Source organism: Heterocephalus glaber, unplaced genomic scaffold, assembly GCF_053883595.1.
Source record: "Heterocephalus glaber isolate CG9 unplaced genomic scaffold, H.glaber_assembly_v1.0 deba00001613, whole genome shotgun sequence".
Taxonomy (NCBI): domain Eukaryota; kingdom Metazoa; phylum Chordata; class Mammalia; order Rodentia; family Bathyergidae; genus Heterocephalus; species Heterocephalus glaber.
In genome coordinates, this window is record NW_028258384.1 from 11,145,315 (window position 1) to 11,163,340 (window position 18,026).

Consider the following 18,026-nt stretch of genomic DNA (forward strand, 5'->3'; position numbering starts at 1 on the left):
ATTGGAGATCCATAGCAAAAGAAACTCAAAAAATTTCATAAACATGTGGAAATTGAACGACACACTTCTGAATAACCGATGGGTCATAGAGAAAATTAAAGGAGAAATCAGACAGTTCCTTCAATTAAATGACAATGACAATACAACATATCGGAATCTATGGGACACAATGAAAGCAGTCTTATGAGGGAAATTCATAGCAGTGAATATGCATATTAGGAAAACAGAATGAGCCCAATTAAACAATCTGATGCTGAACCTCAAGCTTCTAGAAAAAGAAGAGCATGACAACCCCAAGGCTCATGCAAGGGAGGAAATTATAAAGATTAGATGAGAAATCAATGCAATGGAGACTAAGAGAACAATACAAAAAATCAAAGAAGCCAAGAGTTGGTTCTTCAAAAGTATCAACAAAATTGACAAACCCTTAGCCAACCTTGTCAGAAAAAGGAAAGAAAAGGCCCAAATCCATGCAATTAGGAATGAAAAGGCTGAAATTAGAACAGACCCAGCAGACATCCAGAGGATCATCAATACCTACTTCCAGAACCGATACTCCAATAAGATGGACAACACAGAAGAAATGGACAGATTCCTAGATACATAGGAATTACCAAAGCTGAATGAAGAAGACCTAAAAATTCTGAACAACCCAATATCAAGCAATGAAATTGAAAATGTAATTAAAAACTTACCAACTAAGAAAAGCCAGGGCCCTGATGGCTTCACTGCTGAATTCTACAAGACATTTAGAGAGGAACTGCTGCCACTACTGTTTAAACTCTTCAATGAAATTGAAAGGGAAGCAATACTCCCAAATTCATTCCTGGAAGCAAGCATCACCTTGATCCCCAAAGCAGAGAATGACCCAACCAAAAAGGAGAAATATAGGCCAATCTCACTAATGAACATAGATGCAAAAATCCTTCATAAGATACTGGCAAGTAGAATGCATAAGACCATCAAGAAGATCATACACCCTGATCAAGTGGGATTCATCCCAGGGATGCAGGGATGGCTCAACATATGAAAATCAATCAATGTAATACACTATATCAATAGAGCCAAGGACAAAAACCATATGACTATCTCCATAGATGCAGAAAAAGCATTTGACAAAATCCAACATGCATTTATGATAAAACCCCGACAAAAAATTGGAATAGATGGTCTCTACCTCAAACTGATAAAAACCATCTATAAAAAACCAACAGCCAGTATCATATTAATGGTCAAAAAATGAAACACTTCACACTAAAATCAGGAACAAGACAAGGATGTCCACTATCACCACTCTTGTTCAATATAGTTCTGGAAACATTAGCCACAGCAATTAGACAAGAGAAAGAAATAAAAAGAACAAAGATAGGTAATGAAGAAGTCAAATTGTTATTATTTCCAGATGACATGATACTGTATATAGAAGATCCCAAGAACTCCACCAAAAGTCTTCTAGACTTAATAACCAAATTCAGTCAAGTAGCTGGTTAAAAGGTCAACACACAAAAATCAATAGCTTTCCTCTACACCAATGACAGACTCACTGAGAGAGAAATAGGGCAAATAATTCCTTTCACAATAGCATCCAAAAAACTGAAATACCTAGGAATCAACCTAGCAAAAGAAATCAAAGACCTCTTCTCTGAAAACTATAGCACTCTGAAAAGAGAGATTGAAGATGATATCAGAAAATGGGCAGACATCCCCTGCTCCTGGGTAGGAAGGATTAATATAGTGAAAATGGCCATACTTCCAAAATTGCTACATAGATTTAATGAAATTCCAATAGCAATCCCAGCATACTTCATGGACCTTGAGAAAACAATCCAAAAATTCATTTGGAACAAGAAGAGGCCCAGAATAGCAAAAGCAATTCTAGGTAACAGAGACATGGCAGGGGGTATCACAATCCCCAACCTGCAACTATACTACAAAGCTACTGTGATAAAAACAGCATGGTACTGGCAAAGAAACAGACTTGAGGAACAGTGGAACAGATTAGAAGATGCAGAAACAATGCCAGGCACACTCAGCCATCTCATCTTCGATAAAGGAGCCAAACACCTTCACTGGAGGAAAGATAGCCTCTTTAATAAATGGTGCTGGAAAAATTGGGCTTCAACTTGCCAAAGATTAAAACTAGACCTGTATCTCTCACCATGCACTAAACTAAAATCAAAATGGATTAAAGATCTAAATATTAAAATAGAAACTCTGAACCAGTTGGAACAGAGGTTAGGTAGAACCCTTGAAGACATTGGTGTAGAAAAAGGTTTTATGAACAAAACCTCAGTTGCTTGTGAACTAGCACAAACAATCAACAAGTGGGATCTCTTCTTATTAAAAGGCTTCTGCACAGCAAGAAAAAGCACCAACAGAGTGAAGAGACAACCCACAATGTGGGAAAAAATCTTCACCTGCTTTTCCTCAGACAAAGGTCTACTATCTCAAATCTATAAAGAACTTAAAAGGATCAGACCTCCCAAATTTAAAGACCCAATCCGAAAATGGGCATCTGAAATGAACAGACATTTCTCAGACAAAGAAGTAGAAAGAGCAAATAAATACATGGAAAAATGTTCAACATCACTGGTCATTCGAGAGATGCAAATGAAAACAACGCTGAGATTCCATCTCACTCCAGAAAGAATGGCTGCTATCATGAAATCAACCAATAACAAATGCTGGCGTGGCTGTGGGGAAAGAGGAACCCTGCTCCACTGCTGGTGGGAGTGTAGACTGGTGCAACTACTGTGGAAATCAGTATGGAGATACCTTAAAGAACTAGGACTGGAAGTCCCATTTGACCCCGCTATTCCACTGCTGGGGATCTTCCCCAAAGAATTAAAAGAATCATACCACAGTGATATATGTGCACCCATGTTCATAGCAGCACAATGTGTGATAGCTAAAACTTGGAAACAGCCCAAATGCCCGTCAACTGAAGACTGGATAAAGAAAATGTGTTTTTTTTATAAAATGGAGTACTACTCAGCCATAAAAATGAGAAATTAGAGACATTTATAGCTAAGTGGATGCACATTGAGGTGATAGGCGATACTCTCAAGTGAAATAAATAGGACACACATGTATAAATACCGAATAGTTTCTCTGGTGTGAGAAACTGAAAGTGTAAATGAGAACTAAAATGTATAATAGGTAATGTGAAATAGGAAGAAAAGGGGCAAATGGGAAGGAAGTGGGAGGGGTAGGAGAAAGGAAAGAAGGGAATGGAATATGAGAAAATGGAAAAATAGGAACAAAATCTTTGTAAATAGGGAGGACTGGAGGGGTTGAAGGGAGGGCTGGGCAAGGGTGAAAGATGGGAACCAAGAGAGATTATGTAAAGGTGCATATTTCCAATGATCAATGTCATTGTATTCTATACCTAAAATGTACCAATGATTGGAATGAATAATCAATAATGCAAAATAGGAAGAAAAGGTCCAAAGGGGTAGGGGTAGTGGGAGGGGCAGGGGAAAGGAAAGAAGGGAAAGGAAAAATGATGAGAAATGGAAAAAATGGAAATAAAGTCTTTGTAAATAGGGAAGGGTGGAGGGGGTGAAGGGAGAGCTAGGAATGGGGAAAAAATAAGAACCAAGATGCATTATGTAAAGGTACAATTCCCAATGAGAACTGTAATTGTGTTGTATACCTAAAATGTACCAATAAAATAATTTAACAAAAAAAAAAAAAAGAAAGAAAGGTAGGCAGTTTACCTAGCTGTTTAATGTCAGTGAGTGGCTTTCAGTTGTTCTCCCTTGCCAATGTTACCGGGATCGCTTCAGGATATTTGTAGGACTCTTGCTCCATCTGCGGAAGAAATGAGCCTACCCAAATCTTTTTCTCTTGGCAGTTTGGGAATCATTAGTTGCCTATATTGTGTAGCCTTCTCATGTTCAATTGAGAATAAAATAATTTATAGTTTCCTCTGAGTCCTAGAGTCCCTAAACAGTCATCTTCTTTCCACCTTTCAGAGTTCTCTATTGAGGCCTCTTTTATTATTTCCAGGGTTTATACTTCTATAAAATCTTAACTGAAATTCTAGGTCTAATTTTATTTGTCCCTAAACCTGTCTATCATATGGTAACTATTTTTTCTTTCTAAAAGTCTTTTCAGTTCTTTTTAAATTTGCATCAACACATACTTGGACACTTGTTAAAATTCAGATGTATAAATTCTATGAAGACCAACTAGATTAGTTTTTTCAGAAATCAGAATTTCATTAATGTTCTGTTATGTTGACATAAAAATCACAGCAGTGGCAGCAGAGAGTCAGAGAACACATAAAATGCTAAACATCAGTTACTTATCACCTCCAAAGATTGAATTTCACTAAAATGTTAACTTATTTAATATTGATTTATATTTTTTACATCAATCATGATTCAACTGTGTGATCAAATTAACCAAGGTAATTAAATGTAGAAACATATATTTCATTATCTTTACATTTTTTAAAAGCTGAAAAAACTGCACACAGATTCCTACGTGTGTTGATTCCTACATATAATACAGGATTACTTTTGTAGTATACATAAATATTGTGATCTCAACATATGCCCTTAGAGTCTTATCAAGTTCAGTCTTATCAAGGTTATTTTGGCCAGCCTTATATAAATCGTGACAATTTTCTCAGTAGCATTTCTACAAAGAACATGAGAGGAAACCCATTTGTTGCTTTAAATGAAAGGTTACTTACTGCTCTTTTTCTAGAACACCCTGTAATCCAAGGCACAGTAAGGTTTCCTGAAATCTGTGAAAACAACAAATTGAATCTCAGTAAGATAAACATTTACAGTACTTGGAATGTTGACTAACACCAAAGAATACATTTATGATGTCAAGACACTTCTTAATTCAGAGCATATTCCCCAGATAATGTTTCTTTATTGAAGTCAGCATGTTTAAATAACTTTCTTTTGTGAAAAAATTTAGAAGTGGTATAATATTCCACTGGAAATTTAAGAAAGTTGCTAGAGTACTGTGGGGCTCTAGAATTGCTGAGGATCTATTGTCAAAAATCATGGAAAATATAATTAACAAAAATAAAATGTTCCATGAAATGAGTAAAAATGTTGCAAGAACTACTCAATAAACACTTTTTAAATAAGACATCACAACGAAGCAAGACAGGACTTCATTATGAAAGGTCTATGATATAAGTTATTTATATATATTACTGATGTTTTGGAAAATCAGCATTGACTAATGTAACTATTAGTACATGTGCTTTCTTATTACAAACCTTAAGCTTACAGTGCAAGTGACTGAAACATTGTTTCTCCAAACTGTGGCCTCATTACAAGCCTATTCACATGCCCTATACTCTTTCATACTAAATGGTAAAATGCACATTTTAATAGATTACTAACTTATGATTGATTTTTTGTATAAATAATATATGATTGCAAAAGGAATAAAAGAAATTTTTATGTATTATCTTTATAGCAAATATTTGTATGTAACAATTTGTGTCCAATAAAATGTGTTCTTTGTGAGTTACATTCTAGGGCTTATTAAGTTTTGGTAGTGAAGTTTTGCAATGTTGCAACCTTGAGCAGATATTTCTTTCATATTCCATGAGTATTTCATATTTGAGCAAATAATTTCTAATAAATTCCCAGAAATATTTAAAAACTTTTTACTTTTACAAATGAAGCAGTTTTATATCTAAGGGTATATCTATTTCAATACTCACTAATCTGTGTACTCATATCTAGAATTGAAACAATGACTCTACAAAATCTTATTTATCAGTATGATTGTCCTTTTTAAAGTAAAATCTACTGGGAAGGGTACCAAGAGATGGAGAAGAGGGTAGTTCTAGGAATGAAAAAGAGTGAAAATAGAATTAAAATGCATTATGTACACATACCAACTCCCAATAAGAAACATAATCATTATGTACTGCAAACATGTATTAATAAAAAAGCAAAGTATAAAAGTAAAACCTACTAAGAAAAATGGCTAACAATATCTTATTATATCAAAAGTACTATGCAAGGAAACAGATGCTATTATAGCAGAATTCTGTGGAGGTTTACAAAGGTGATCCTTTAAACTGTGGCTCAAGATAGCCTGGGCTTAATAATGCTTTGTCAAAGGACACAGAAGGATTGTGTACTACTTCATACTCTTCAATTGCCCTCTTGTTCTACCCCAAACACATTTCTCCTTAGAGGCTGACAAATCAAATCAGGCTTGATAGGTAGTGGTGGTGGTAATGTAGTGTTCAATCAAATATTTAATATTTATGGTGCCTTGTATTCAGTGATGGCCTATATAGTATAGGAATATCTACAGACAAGAAGTGATTATCATATAGTCAATTTAGAGAGTAAAGTAATATCCTCAATTATTTAAACTTCAGGTAAAGTATTACTGTCTCTGGCCAATAGACCTATCAGTTTTCCTTTGAGATCCAAATATACCAATATGCAAAGAATATGCTAAAAATGACATAAAACCAAATAATAGTTTTAAGGATAAGTCCAAAAAATTTTACTTAGGGTAGAATCCCATTACAGTAAAATGTCAATTAACTGAATGTGAGGATGTCATGACAAAGTACAACTGATTTTTTTAAGCGATCATAAAAGGATTTTGTTTGAAAAAAATCTTCAAACTGTGTACTTTTTTTCTTCCCACCAATATATACTAGGGTTTTCAAGGTCAGTTCATTATTAGCTTCAAAAAGGAAAAGAAACCTGCTAAAATAATCACATAATATACTCTAGGAAAAATAAAGATATACAATTGTTTTGCATTATCTCAGCACACATTCCCAACTATTAATGAAGATATTTCAAAGCTGAGCACATAGAACCTCTAGAGAATACACATTAAACTAAATGAAGTGCAAACAAAACAGAACCTCAAATCAGTAACAATTAAAAAGTTAAATGATATTCTCTACATTCAACTCGTCACTACTGTTTACTTCAAATCTATTCCTCAGTTCCTTACACTTCTAGTAAAACTGAAGAACAGCTGGGCAGAAAAAGTTGAATTTGTAAACTGTTTTAAGTCATAGCACAGGTAAATGTTTCCTCAAATTTGAGTAGAGTTTTTTTGGTGCAATATTGATGACAAGTTTCTCATTCACTAGAAGTTATAAAATACCATACCTAAATGAGGAAGACAATAAATGTCTCATTTAAATGATATTTCAATTCTGAACATACTTTCAATGGCCTGATTTGAAAAACTACAAAATAAATCTACAACGAGACAAATCTGACTTAACAAATACATTAGAACTTGTATATCCAAATGAGTGTTGTATGTTTCAAAGTAGAAAAATTAAGGATATTGTAAACTTACAACAATAATATTGCCACTGTTGAAAGCATTTTGGGAACTTTGGGAATTGTCAGTTCATACCTCACACACAGATTCTATCTCATTAATTTTCCCTCCAATGGTGTTGATTTGTCACCACTAAAATCATTTAAAAGAATCTCAGTCTCTTAAAGCAATTAGAGAATACGAAAAACTTTCTTATAAATTGAATGTTATTAAGCATATACAACTTTCAAAGTAACTAATTTACATTATGTTAGAATGTTTATCAGGTGTATCTTCTATAGCAGGTGTCATTTTATGAGGTATAGATTATAAAAGGATAAGTAAAAGGCCGGGGATTTAGCTCAGTGGTGCCGCCACCTGCCTCGCAAGTGCAAGGTCCCGAGTTCGATCCCCGGTACAAAAAATAAATAAAAATAAAAAATAAGATAAGTAAAATATCATTTCCTGAGGGGCAAGAACTATAATTGAGATCAAAAGATAGACAGGTATATGCATGACATGAGTACAAAGAAAACTGTGATGTCAGAATAGAGATACAATAAATGAAGTGTCATGGAGTTCAAAATATGGTAAAATTACACCCACTTGCAGATTGATAGATATCTCAACTGACCTTGAAACATAGTATGGAGGACAGGGTGAGGAGGACCCCACCGGGCAGGCCCACCAGCTGACGGCTGGGCCGAACAGAGCCAGCGGGGCCGAGTAGGGTCAAGCGGTTGCAGGCTGAGTGGGACCTGCTTGCTCCAGCTTGCTCCACCAGCTTTCCACCAGCCACCAGGACAGGGTGAGGAGGACTCCCCCCCCCCCCGGCAGGCCCACCAGCTGACAGCATGGCCGTGGGGGCGCCTCCAACAATACTCCTCCCTCCGACCACGGCCTCTGGCCTATTGGCTGTGCAGCTACTTCCTTACACACTGCAGAGGCACAGGGGGACAAAAGCCATTGTCCTGAGCTCCAGAAGTGAACAACAGAGAGAGTGCCTCTCTCAGGCTCCCTGATGAAAACAAGCCCACTGGAAAAGTGAAGAGAATCTCTGCAATAAAGGCACACCAGACCACCGTGATTGCTAAGTTGGAGGGATCATCAGCTCCCATAGGAAACTGGACTTTCTTCAGGGGAAAAGCAGTTGAAACCTGCAGTAGAAACCTGCAGAGTGCAACCCTGCAGGAGGACAGGGAGCTCAACCTGGGACTTGCAACCAGAAATCTGCCTGAATCTCACAGGTCTGGGACTAGCTTACTCAGACTCATTGACTTATAACTGCACACTGCTGCCCACGTTGTCTATTGTGACAGCAGAGGCACACCTTGAAGGAGGCCCTATATTTTTTAAAGGTGATAGATTAATATAACTACCACAAATTATCATTCTCTAAGAGGTATTTGATGCTATGGTGTTGCTGATTGTACGACTTGGGCTAAGGTGTCGTGATTGATCTAAACAGTTTTCCTTCCTGGTATAATGAAAATGAGATAGCCTCAGAGTCATTAGAGACTCAAAACCTAAAGACCAGCTATATCTGGTAGACACCTCTGAGAAGCAATCATTCCATAAGGGTTTAAAATAGATCAACAAAGATACTTACAATAAACAACTTCATAATATGAACCCAAGAACTAAACTAGGGACAGTACCCAAAACAAAAATGAGACGGCATTTAAGCAAGTCACAAACCCAGACTTCCATCCCACAAAAGGCAATTTCTGGGGAAAATGAGGTGCAAATGTCTGATAATCAACCACCTGGACACCTCAACTGATAGCACAGGAAGTAACAAAACAGATGAATGAGGCTCTAGAAATATTCAAAGCAGAAATAATCTCCCAGATAACTACAGAGATGGTGAGCAGAGTGAAAGATATGATTAGAGGCCCTAGAATAGAAACTGATAAAAAATAGATGAGCTCAGAAACATTCTGGAAGCCAGGAATGCCCAGCATAAGAAATGGAAACCATGATTGCCCAACAAAAGAAAGAAATGGAATCCATGAAACAGATTCAAACAGATATTCAGGAGATTAAAAACTCCATTGAAAGCATGCAGAGCAGGTTAAGAGAATCTGAAGATAGAATATCAGATGTAGAAGACAGGATTGCAGAGAAGGACCATGAAAACAGAGAGTTCTTAAAAATAGTAAGGGACCATGAGAAATCAATTCAGCAGCTGCTAAATGATGTAAAGGAGAATAACATAAGACTGATAGGAGTCCATGAAAAAGCAGGAGAAAGTACAACTGACATAAAAAAAAAACTGTTCACAGGAGTAATAATAGAAAACTTCCCAGAAAGAGGAGGAGAATTGGACATACAGATAAGCAAGGCATATAGAACTCCACCCACCCATGATCAAAAAAAATCTGCACCTAGGCATATAATAGTCAAGATCCCAGAAACCCAACAGAACAACAGATTCCTACAGGCAGTTAGAGAAAAGAAACAAATCACCTATAAAGGAAAGACCATCAGAATCACAGCAGACTTCTCAACACAAACCCTCAAATCAAGGAGAGCCTGGAGTCAAGTATTTCAAGCCCTAAAAGAAAATAACTTCCAACCTAGACTGTTGTATCCTGCAAAATTATCTTTCAAAATTGATGGGGAAATTAGATACTTCCATGACAAAGAACACCTGAGAAATTTCATGAACACCAAAACAGCACTCCAAACAATTCTAAGCAATATTCCAGAAAAAGGTAACAAAGGTCACAACTCCATGAGGCTCAACAGAGGGAAGCCACCAGACAAGGTAAGAAACTAAAGGGAAAGGGGGAAAAAGAAATAAAAGCCAACAACAGTAAAACATCATGACAAGGATGAGTCAATATCTCTCAATTATAACTATCAATGTTAATGGCTTCAATTCATCAATCGAAAGAAGTAGACTGGCAGAATGGATTAAGAAGCAAAATCCAACAATATGCTGTATACAAGAAGCACATCTAACTCAAAAAGAAAATCATAGACTGAAAGAAGAAGGATGGAAAGCAGCTCTCCAAGTAACAGGAACCCAGAAAAAAGCAGGGGTAGCAATCTTATTTGCAGACAAAGTGGATTTCAAACCAAAACTAAGTAAGAGAGACAAAGATGGTCATTACATCCTTGTGAAGGAAGCAATCCAAGAGGAAGAGATGACAATCCTAAATATATATGCACCAAATATGAATGCCCCCAACTATACAAAACAAATATTAATGGACATAAAAAACCAAATAAGCACTAATACAGTTGTAGTGGGGGACCTCAATACCCCACTATCACAAATAGACAGATCATCTAGACAAAAAATTAACAGTGAAATTCTAGAACTGAACCAAGCTTTTGAACAAATGGACTTAATAGATATTTACAGAGTGTTCCACCCCACAAAATCAGAATACACATTCTTTTCAGCTGCACTTAGGTCATTCTCCAAAATAGACCACATGCTAGCTCACAGGACATGTCTAAGTCAATGGGAAAGAATTGAAGTTACCCCCTATATACTGTCAGACCACAGTGCAATAAAATTGGACATCAATAACATGAGAAACCGCAAAACTCCCACAAACACATGGAAATTGAATAACAGCCTCCTGAACAACCAATGGGTCACAGAAGAAATTAAAGAAGAAATTAAACAGTTTCTACAAGTAAATGATGATGCCAGTACAACATTTAGGAATCTATGGGACACAATGAAAGCACTTCTTCACGGGAAATTCATAGCAGTGAATGCCCATATTAGGAAAACAGAGAGAACTCAGATAAATAATCTAATGCAGAACCTCAAAGTCCTAGAAAAGGAAGAGAATAACAAACCCAAAGCCCACACAAGAGAGGAAATTATAAAGACCAGAGCAGAAATCAAGGCAATGGAGACTAAGAGAACGATAAAAAAAATGAATGAATCAAAGAGTTGGTTTTTTGAAAAGAATAAATAAAGTCGATAAACCTTTAGCCAACCTTATCAAAAAAAGAAAAGAAAAGACTCAAATCCACACAATTAAGAACAAAAAAGGAGAAGTCACAACAGAACCAGCAGAAATCCAGAGGATCATCAATACCTACTTCAAGAAAATGGAAAAATAGGAACAAAATCTCTGTAAATAAGGAGGAATGGAGGGGTTGAAGGGAGGGATGGGCAAGGGTGAAAAATAAGAACCAAGAGAGATTATGTAAAGGTGCAACTTTCCAATGATGAATGTCATTATATTGTATTCCTAAAATGTACCAATGATTACAATGAATAATCGATAAGGCAAAATAGGAAGAAAAGGTCCAAAAGGGTAGAGGTAGTGGGAGGGGCAGGGGAAAGGAAAGAAGGGAAAGGAAAAATGATGAGAAATGGAAAAAATGGAAATAAAGTCTTTGTAAATAGGGAAGGGTGGAGGGGGTGAAAGTAGGGCTAGGAATGGGTAAAAAATAAGAATCAAGATGCATTATGTAAAGGTACAATTCCCAATGAGAAATGTAATTGTGTTGCATACCTAAAATGTACCAATAAAAGAATTAAAAAAAAAGAATGAAAAAGGAGAAGTCACAACAGATCCAGAAGAAATCCAGAGGATCATTAATACCTACTTTGAGAACCTGTACTCTAATAAAATGGAAAACACAGAAGAAATGGACAGATTCCTAGATACATAGGAATTGCCAAAGTTAAATGAAGAAAATATAGAAATTCTCAACACCCCAATTATAATGAGTGAAATTGAAAATGTAATAAAATATTTACCAACAAAGAAAAGCCCAGGTCCGGATGGCTTCACTGCTGAATTCTACAAGACATTTAAAGAAGAACTATTGCCATTACTCTTTAAACCCATCAAGGAAACTGAAAGGGATGCAAGGCTTTGAAACTCATTCCTGGAAGCAAGTGTGACTTTGATTCCAAAACCAGGGAAAGACCCAACCCAAAAAGAGAACTACAGGAAAATCTCCCTAATGAACATAGATGCAAAATTCCTCAACAAGATACTGGCGAATAGAATACAGGGAGTCATCAAGAAGATCATACACCCTGACCAAGTCGGATTTATCCCAGGGGTGCAGGGATGGTTCAACATTCGTAAATCAATAAATGTAATACACTATATTAACAGAGTCAAGGACAAAAACCATATGATCATCTCAATAGATGCAGAAAAAGCATTTGACAAAATCCAGCACCCATTCATGATAAAAACCCCACAGAAAATTGGAATTGAAGGTCTTTATCTCAACCTGATTAAGGCTATCTATGAAAAACCAACAGCCAATATCATACTAAATGGTCAAAAGCTGAAAACTTTCACATTAAAATCAGGAAGAAGACAAGGATGCCCACTATCACCACTCCTGTTCAATATTGTTCTGGAAACATTAGCCACAGCAATTAGAAAAGAGAAAGAAATAAAAAGAATAAAGATAGGAAAGGAAGAAGTTGTAAATTCTCATTCTTTGCTGATGATATGATACTTTACATAGAAGACCCAAAAAACTCTACCAAAAGACTTCTGGACTTAATTGACAGATTCAGTAGAGTAGCTGAATATAAGGTCAACACTCAAAAGACAATAGCCTTCTTATAAACAAATAGCAGACTCATTGAGAGAGAAATTAGGGAAACAATTCCTTTTACAATAGCATCCAAAAAATGAAATATCTAGGAATCAATCTAACAAAGGAAGCAAAAGACCTCTACACTGAAAATTACAGCACCTTGAAAAAGGATGTCAAGGAGGATATAAGAAAATGGAAAGACATGCCTTGTTCGTGGGTAGGAAGAATCAATACAGTGAAAATGGCCATACTTCCAAAACTGCTATATAGATTTAATGCAATGCCAATTGAAATTCCAACAATATACTTCACAGAGCTAGAGAAAACCATCCAAAAATTCATTTGGAACCAGAAGAGACCTAGAATAGCAAAAGCAATTCTGGGCAACAGAGACATTGCTGAGGGTATCACAATTCCCAACTTGAAGCTATACTACAAAGCTACTGTGATAAAAACAGCATGGATCAGTGGAATATATAAGAAGATGCAAAAACAACTTCAGACATACTCAGCCACCTCATCTTTGACAAAGAAGCCAACCACCCTCATTGGAGGAAAGATAGCCTCTTTAATAAATGGTGTTGGAAAAACTGGATGTCAACCTGTCAGAGATTAAAACCAGAGCCATATCTATCACCCTGCACTAAAATAAGATCTAAGTGGATTAAAGATCTAAATATTAAGACAGAAACACTAAATTTGCTGGAAGATACGTTAGGTAGAATCTTGAAGATATTGGCATAGGAAAAGGCTTTATGAACAAAACCTCAGTAGCACAGGAACTAGCAGAAAGAATCAACAACTGGGATTTCATCTTATTGAAAAGCTTCTGCACTACAAGAGAAACCACCAACAGAGCTAACAGACAATCTGCAATGTGAGAAAAAAATTTTAGCAGCTGTAACTCAGACAAAGGGCTACTATCTAAAATATATGAAAAACTGAAAAATATCAGACACCCCAAATTCAAAGACCCAATTCAAAAATGGGCATCTGAAAGGAACAGACATTTCTCAGACAAAGAAGTAAAAGCAGCAAATAAACATATGAAAAAATGTTCAACATCACTGGTCATTCGGGAGACGCAGATGAAAACAATACTGAGATTCCACCTCACCCCAGAAAGAATGGCTGCTATCAAAAAATCAACCAATAACAAATGCTGGTGGGGGTGTGGAGAGAAAGGACCCTTCTCCATTGTTGTTGGCAGTGCAGACTGGTGCAACCACTATGGAAATCAGTGTCGAGATACCTCAAAGAACTAGGGCTGGAGGTCCCATTTGACCCAGCTATTTCCCTGCTGGGTATTTTCCCAAAAGAATTAAAAGAATCGTACCACAGAGATGTATGTGTACCCATGTTTATTGTGGCACAGTTTGTAATAGCTAAAGCTTGGGAAAAGCCCAAGTGCCCATCAACTGGAAACTGGATAAAGAAGATGTGGTTTTTTTATAAAATGGAGTACTACTCAGCCATAAAGAATGAAAAACTAGAGTCATTTATAGCTAAATGGATACATATAGAGGCCATACTCTTAAGTGAAATAAATAGGACACATATGTGTAAATACCAAATAGTTTCTCTAGTGTGAGAAACTGAGAGTGTAAATAAGGACTAAAATGATTAATAACCAATAATTTATACTTTGAATTAGGAAAAGGTCCAAAGGGGTAGGGGTGGTGGGAGGGGAAGGGGAAAGGAAAGAATGGAAAGGAAAAACTATGAGAAAAGAAAAAAAATGGAAACAAAGTATGTAAATAGGGAAGGGTTTAGGGGTGAAGGGCGCACAGGTAATGGGGAAAAAATAAGAACCAAGATACATCATGTACAAGTACAAGCACCCAAAGATAAATCTAAATGTATTGTATACCTAAAATGTACAAATAAAAGAATTTAAGAAAAAAAAACAAAAGAAACATGGTATGAATGCCCAGCTACCTTTATATCTAATTCTGTAGAAAACGGGGAGCCTTTTAAGGTTCTCCAGCATATGTATTATGTGGTCAGAATTATATTTTTATACATTGAGAAGCTTATTTCATCTATGTGTGCATAGTGAATTGCAGAAGGATGGCAACATTTATAATAGTTATCCAAGCTTGAAATTAAGATATTGGAAGTGGGAGTTTAGAAGATAAACATAAAACATATTCCCAAAGAAAGGCCTTATACATGACATAGAAGAGAACTAGACATTTTGGAGATAATGAAAATACCCTTTTTTATGCCCATCACAAAACTGCCTCCCAAAGTGACTGCCCTGCTGAATCTAACAGAGAATCACAACTTAATATGCAATTGCAGGGAAGGACCTACTGTTGAAAAGAGCATTCCTGACTCTTGATCATTTAAAAATAATGAAAGGGTATAATTGAAATAAAGTAAATTAATGTGTGAAAAAACTACATATTATCTAATTCAAAGGCACTGAGGGGTGTGAAATTACAGATCCAAATTTCCTGAAACTATACCTTTTAGAATATTTCAAAACTCATTTCACTTATGTAAAAAATCAGATATTTAAGACAGTATAACATTTATTCATTTAATAAAATAGTCAAATTGTAGATTTAAATTCTAAATATACTTTTTACAACTGAAATGAAGTAGTTTAGTACATGTATAATTAGAGGCCTAATCTCCAAACAACACCAAAAGATTTATTGTTCTTATTAAGCCACCATCTTTGCTGGGCTGGACTAATGTTCTTACCATGAATCATGGCTCCATGTCTTTACTTTGCAAACAACTTCTTATTGAACCAAAACATAAGCTTTTAAAGAAGTCAAATATCCTGGCTGTTTATTACAGTAACTCTATATGGGAGGATATATCACAGTGTGATTTCAAAACAAACAGCACTGCCCCCATCCCACCCCATGAAAACATTTTTAAGAAGTAGCACTGACTAAAATAACTTCATTCTAGCTCTGAAAATGGGTCTAGATCTATAGCAACAAAGTAAATACCCAGTCAAGAAAATGCCACTTTCAAAATGGTGGGAAACTTCAAGGTGTTTTTTATTTTTCTTTTTCACACTGCTTTCCTGGTGGGGCATGACATGATTTTAAGGAAGCAGAGGCCTAATCTTCAGTCTCTTCTGTGAACAAGAAGCAGACTGGACTTGATGTGAGTTTACAATGTTCTAACATGTCTGGGAGCTGCGTGAGAGATTGGCCTCTATCTCCTAACGTAGAATTCAGACAACCAAAAATGGCACTGATTGTATCACTGGGTATAGGAAATGGTGGGAAGCAGTTGGCAAGGCTTGTGAAACCCTAAGGAGGCTGCTGACCCATAGAAACTTGGGGAAAGAGATTGCTGATGGAGGAATATAATTGAACAACTAAACACTCTGGAAGAAGTAGAAATGAAACTTAGGAAAATTAAGATATTTAGAAGTAGCCATCTATACATGAAAATTGGTAAATATACATGAAAACCAGTAAATATAATGTACATGGGCCCAGGAAAAAGATAAAAAGGGTCAAAGAGACCGTAAAACTTAATGCCAGCCTGAATAGTAAAAAGCCTCCAACTGCATAGAATCAGAATGCAAAGACAGAGAGAAGTTTTTTCCCAAATAACCAATGTAGAGAAAATCATAATGTACACAAAGAAACAGACAATACCCATTCAAGGGAAAAATAATTCTTATGAAAATGTCCCTGAAGAAGTGCATGCATTGGACTTACTAGAAAAGTCTTTAAGACAGTTATTTTACATTTTATGCAAGCCTCATTGTAACCATAAAGAAAAAATGTCTAATAGACAGATAAAAGATGAACAAGAAATAAAGCATAGTACTACAAAAATTCAACACATCACAAGGCAAGATGGCAAGAGAGCAAGAAAGGAACTGCAAAACAAGCAGAAAAAACTACAACTTATAATAGTAAGTTCTTAACTATCAATAGTTACTTTAAGTGTAAATTGATTAAATTCTCCAATTGAAAGATAGAGTGGCTAAATTGATTAAAAACAATCAAGCTGGGTGTAGTGGCACACACCTGTAAGCATATAATGAAAAGACTGAGGCAGGGGGGATTGCAAGTTCTAGACCACCCTGGGCAACTTAGCAAGACCTTGTCTAAAAATAAAATGATAATGATGATGATAATAATAATAATAATAATAGAACTGGGGATGTGGCTCAATGGTAGAGTGCTTGTGTAGCATGTGTGAAGCCCTGGATTCATTACCCAGTACCAAACAAAGAAACAATTAAAAAAAGCAAGGTTTAAAAAAATATATTGCCTACAAGTCTCACTTTGGCTTTAAGAGAACACATCAACTGAAATTGAAGGGATGGTAAAATATATTCCACACAAAGTAAAACCAAAAGAAAGCAGAAATAATTATACTTTTATTAGATATATTAGACTTTCAATACAAATCTGTAGCAAGATATAAAGAAATTTATTACATACTGATAGGCCAATTCATAAAAAAGATATAATAATTGTAGATGTGTATGCCCTTAACATTCAAACATTTAAATACAATAAAACCTTGGTTTTCCAACATAATTCATTCCAGAAACATGCTTGTAATCCAAAGCACTTATATATTAAAACAAATTTTCCCACAAGAAGTAATGAAAACTTAGATGATTTGTTTTAAAACCCAAAAATATTCATATTAAAATGATTACAATACTGTAATATAACACAAAATAATGAAGAAAATACAAATATAAAGAAAAATAAATTATACCTGTACTTACCTTTGAAAATCTTCATGGCTTGTGTGAAGAAGACAAGACAGAGGAGGGCTATTTTGTATGAAAAATTTCACTATTACTAATGGAATCACTGCTATCTATTGGCTTAATGGAATCTTTTCTTTCTGTGCAGTTTTGGCAAGGAACCTATCCAATGATACTTGCTTTTGCCTCTTTTCGGGGATTTTGTGGAAATGTGACACTGCATTGTCAATAAATCTATTCATTGCTCACACCTTTAGTGCCTTATTCAGGTGGTCTTGAATTTTGCTCTGTTCTCCACATTTTATACATCTCCTTAATCTCATTTGAAGTGAGGGATTCAGTCACCTTTTTCTCCTCCTCCTCTGCAGATGATACCTCCTCCATAATTTCTTACTACTGGGAGATGTCCACCCACAATCCCACAGTGGGTGAGGGGGAATCATTGGCTCAACTGTGATCATGTGATGTTCAGCATCACATACTA

General features: G+C 35.8%; 1 protein-coding gene across 7 annotated transcripts in view; it reads right to left on the reverse strand.

Annotated features, from left to right (window-relative positions):
* Hdx (highly divergent homeobox) overlaps positions 1-18,026 on the reverse strand; it is a 241,788-nt gene that overhangs the window by 174,676 nt on the left and 49,086 nt on the right. For all 7 annotated transcript variants that reach the window (XR_015445582.1, XR_002390573.2, XM_087196636.1 and 4 more), the window contains one exon: positions 4,703-4,756. Coding sequence is in view for 5 of the 7 variants with exons in the window: in XM_087196636.1 (XP_087052762.1) it covers positions 4,703-4,756 (54 nt within the window). In the remaining 2 variants the exon portion in view is untranslated. The remainder of the gene's footprint in view (positions 1-4,702; positions 4,757-18,026) is intronic.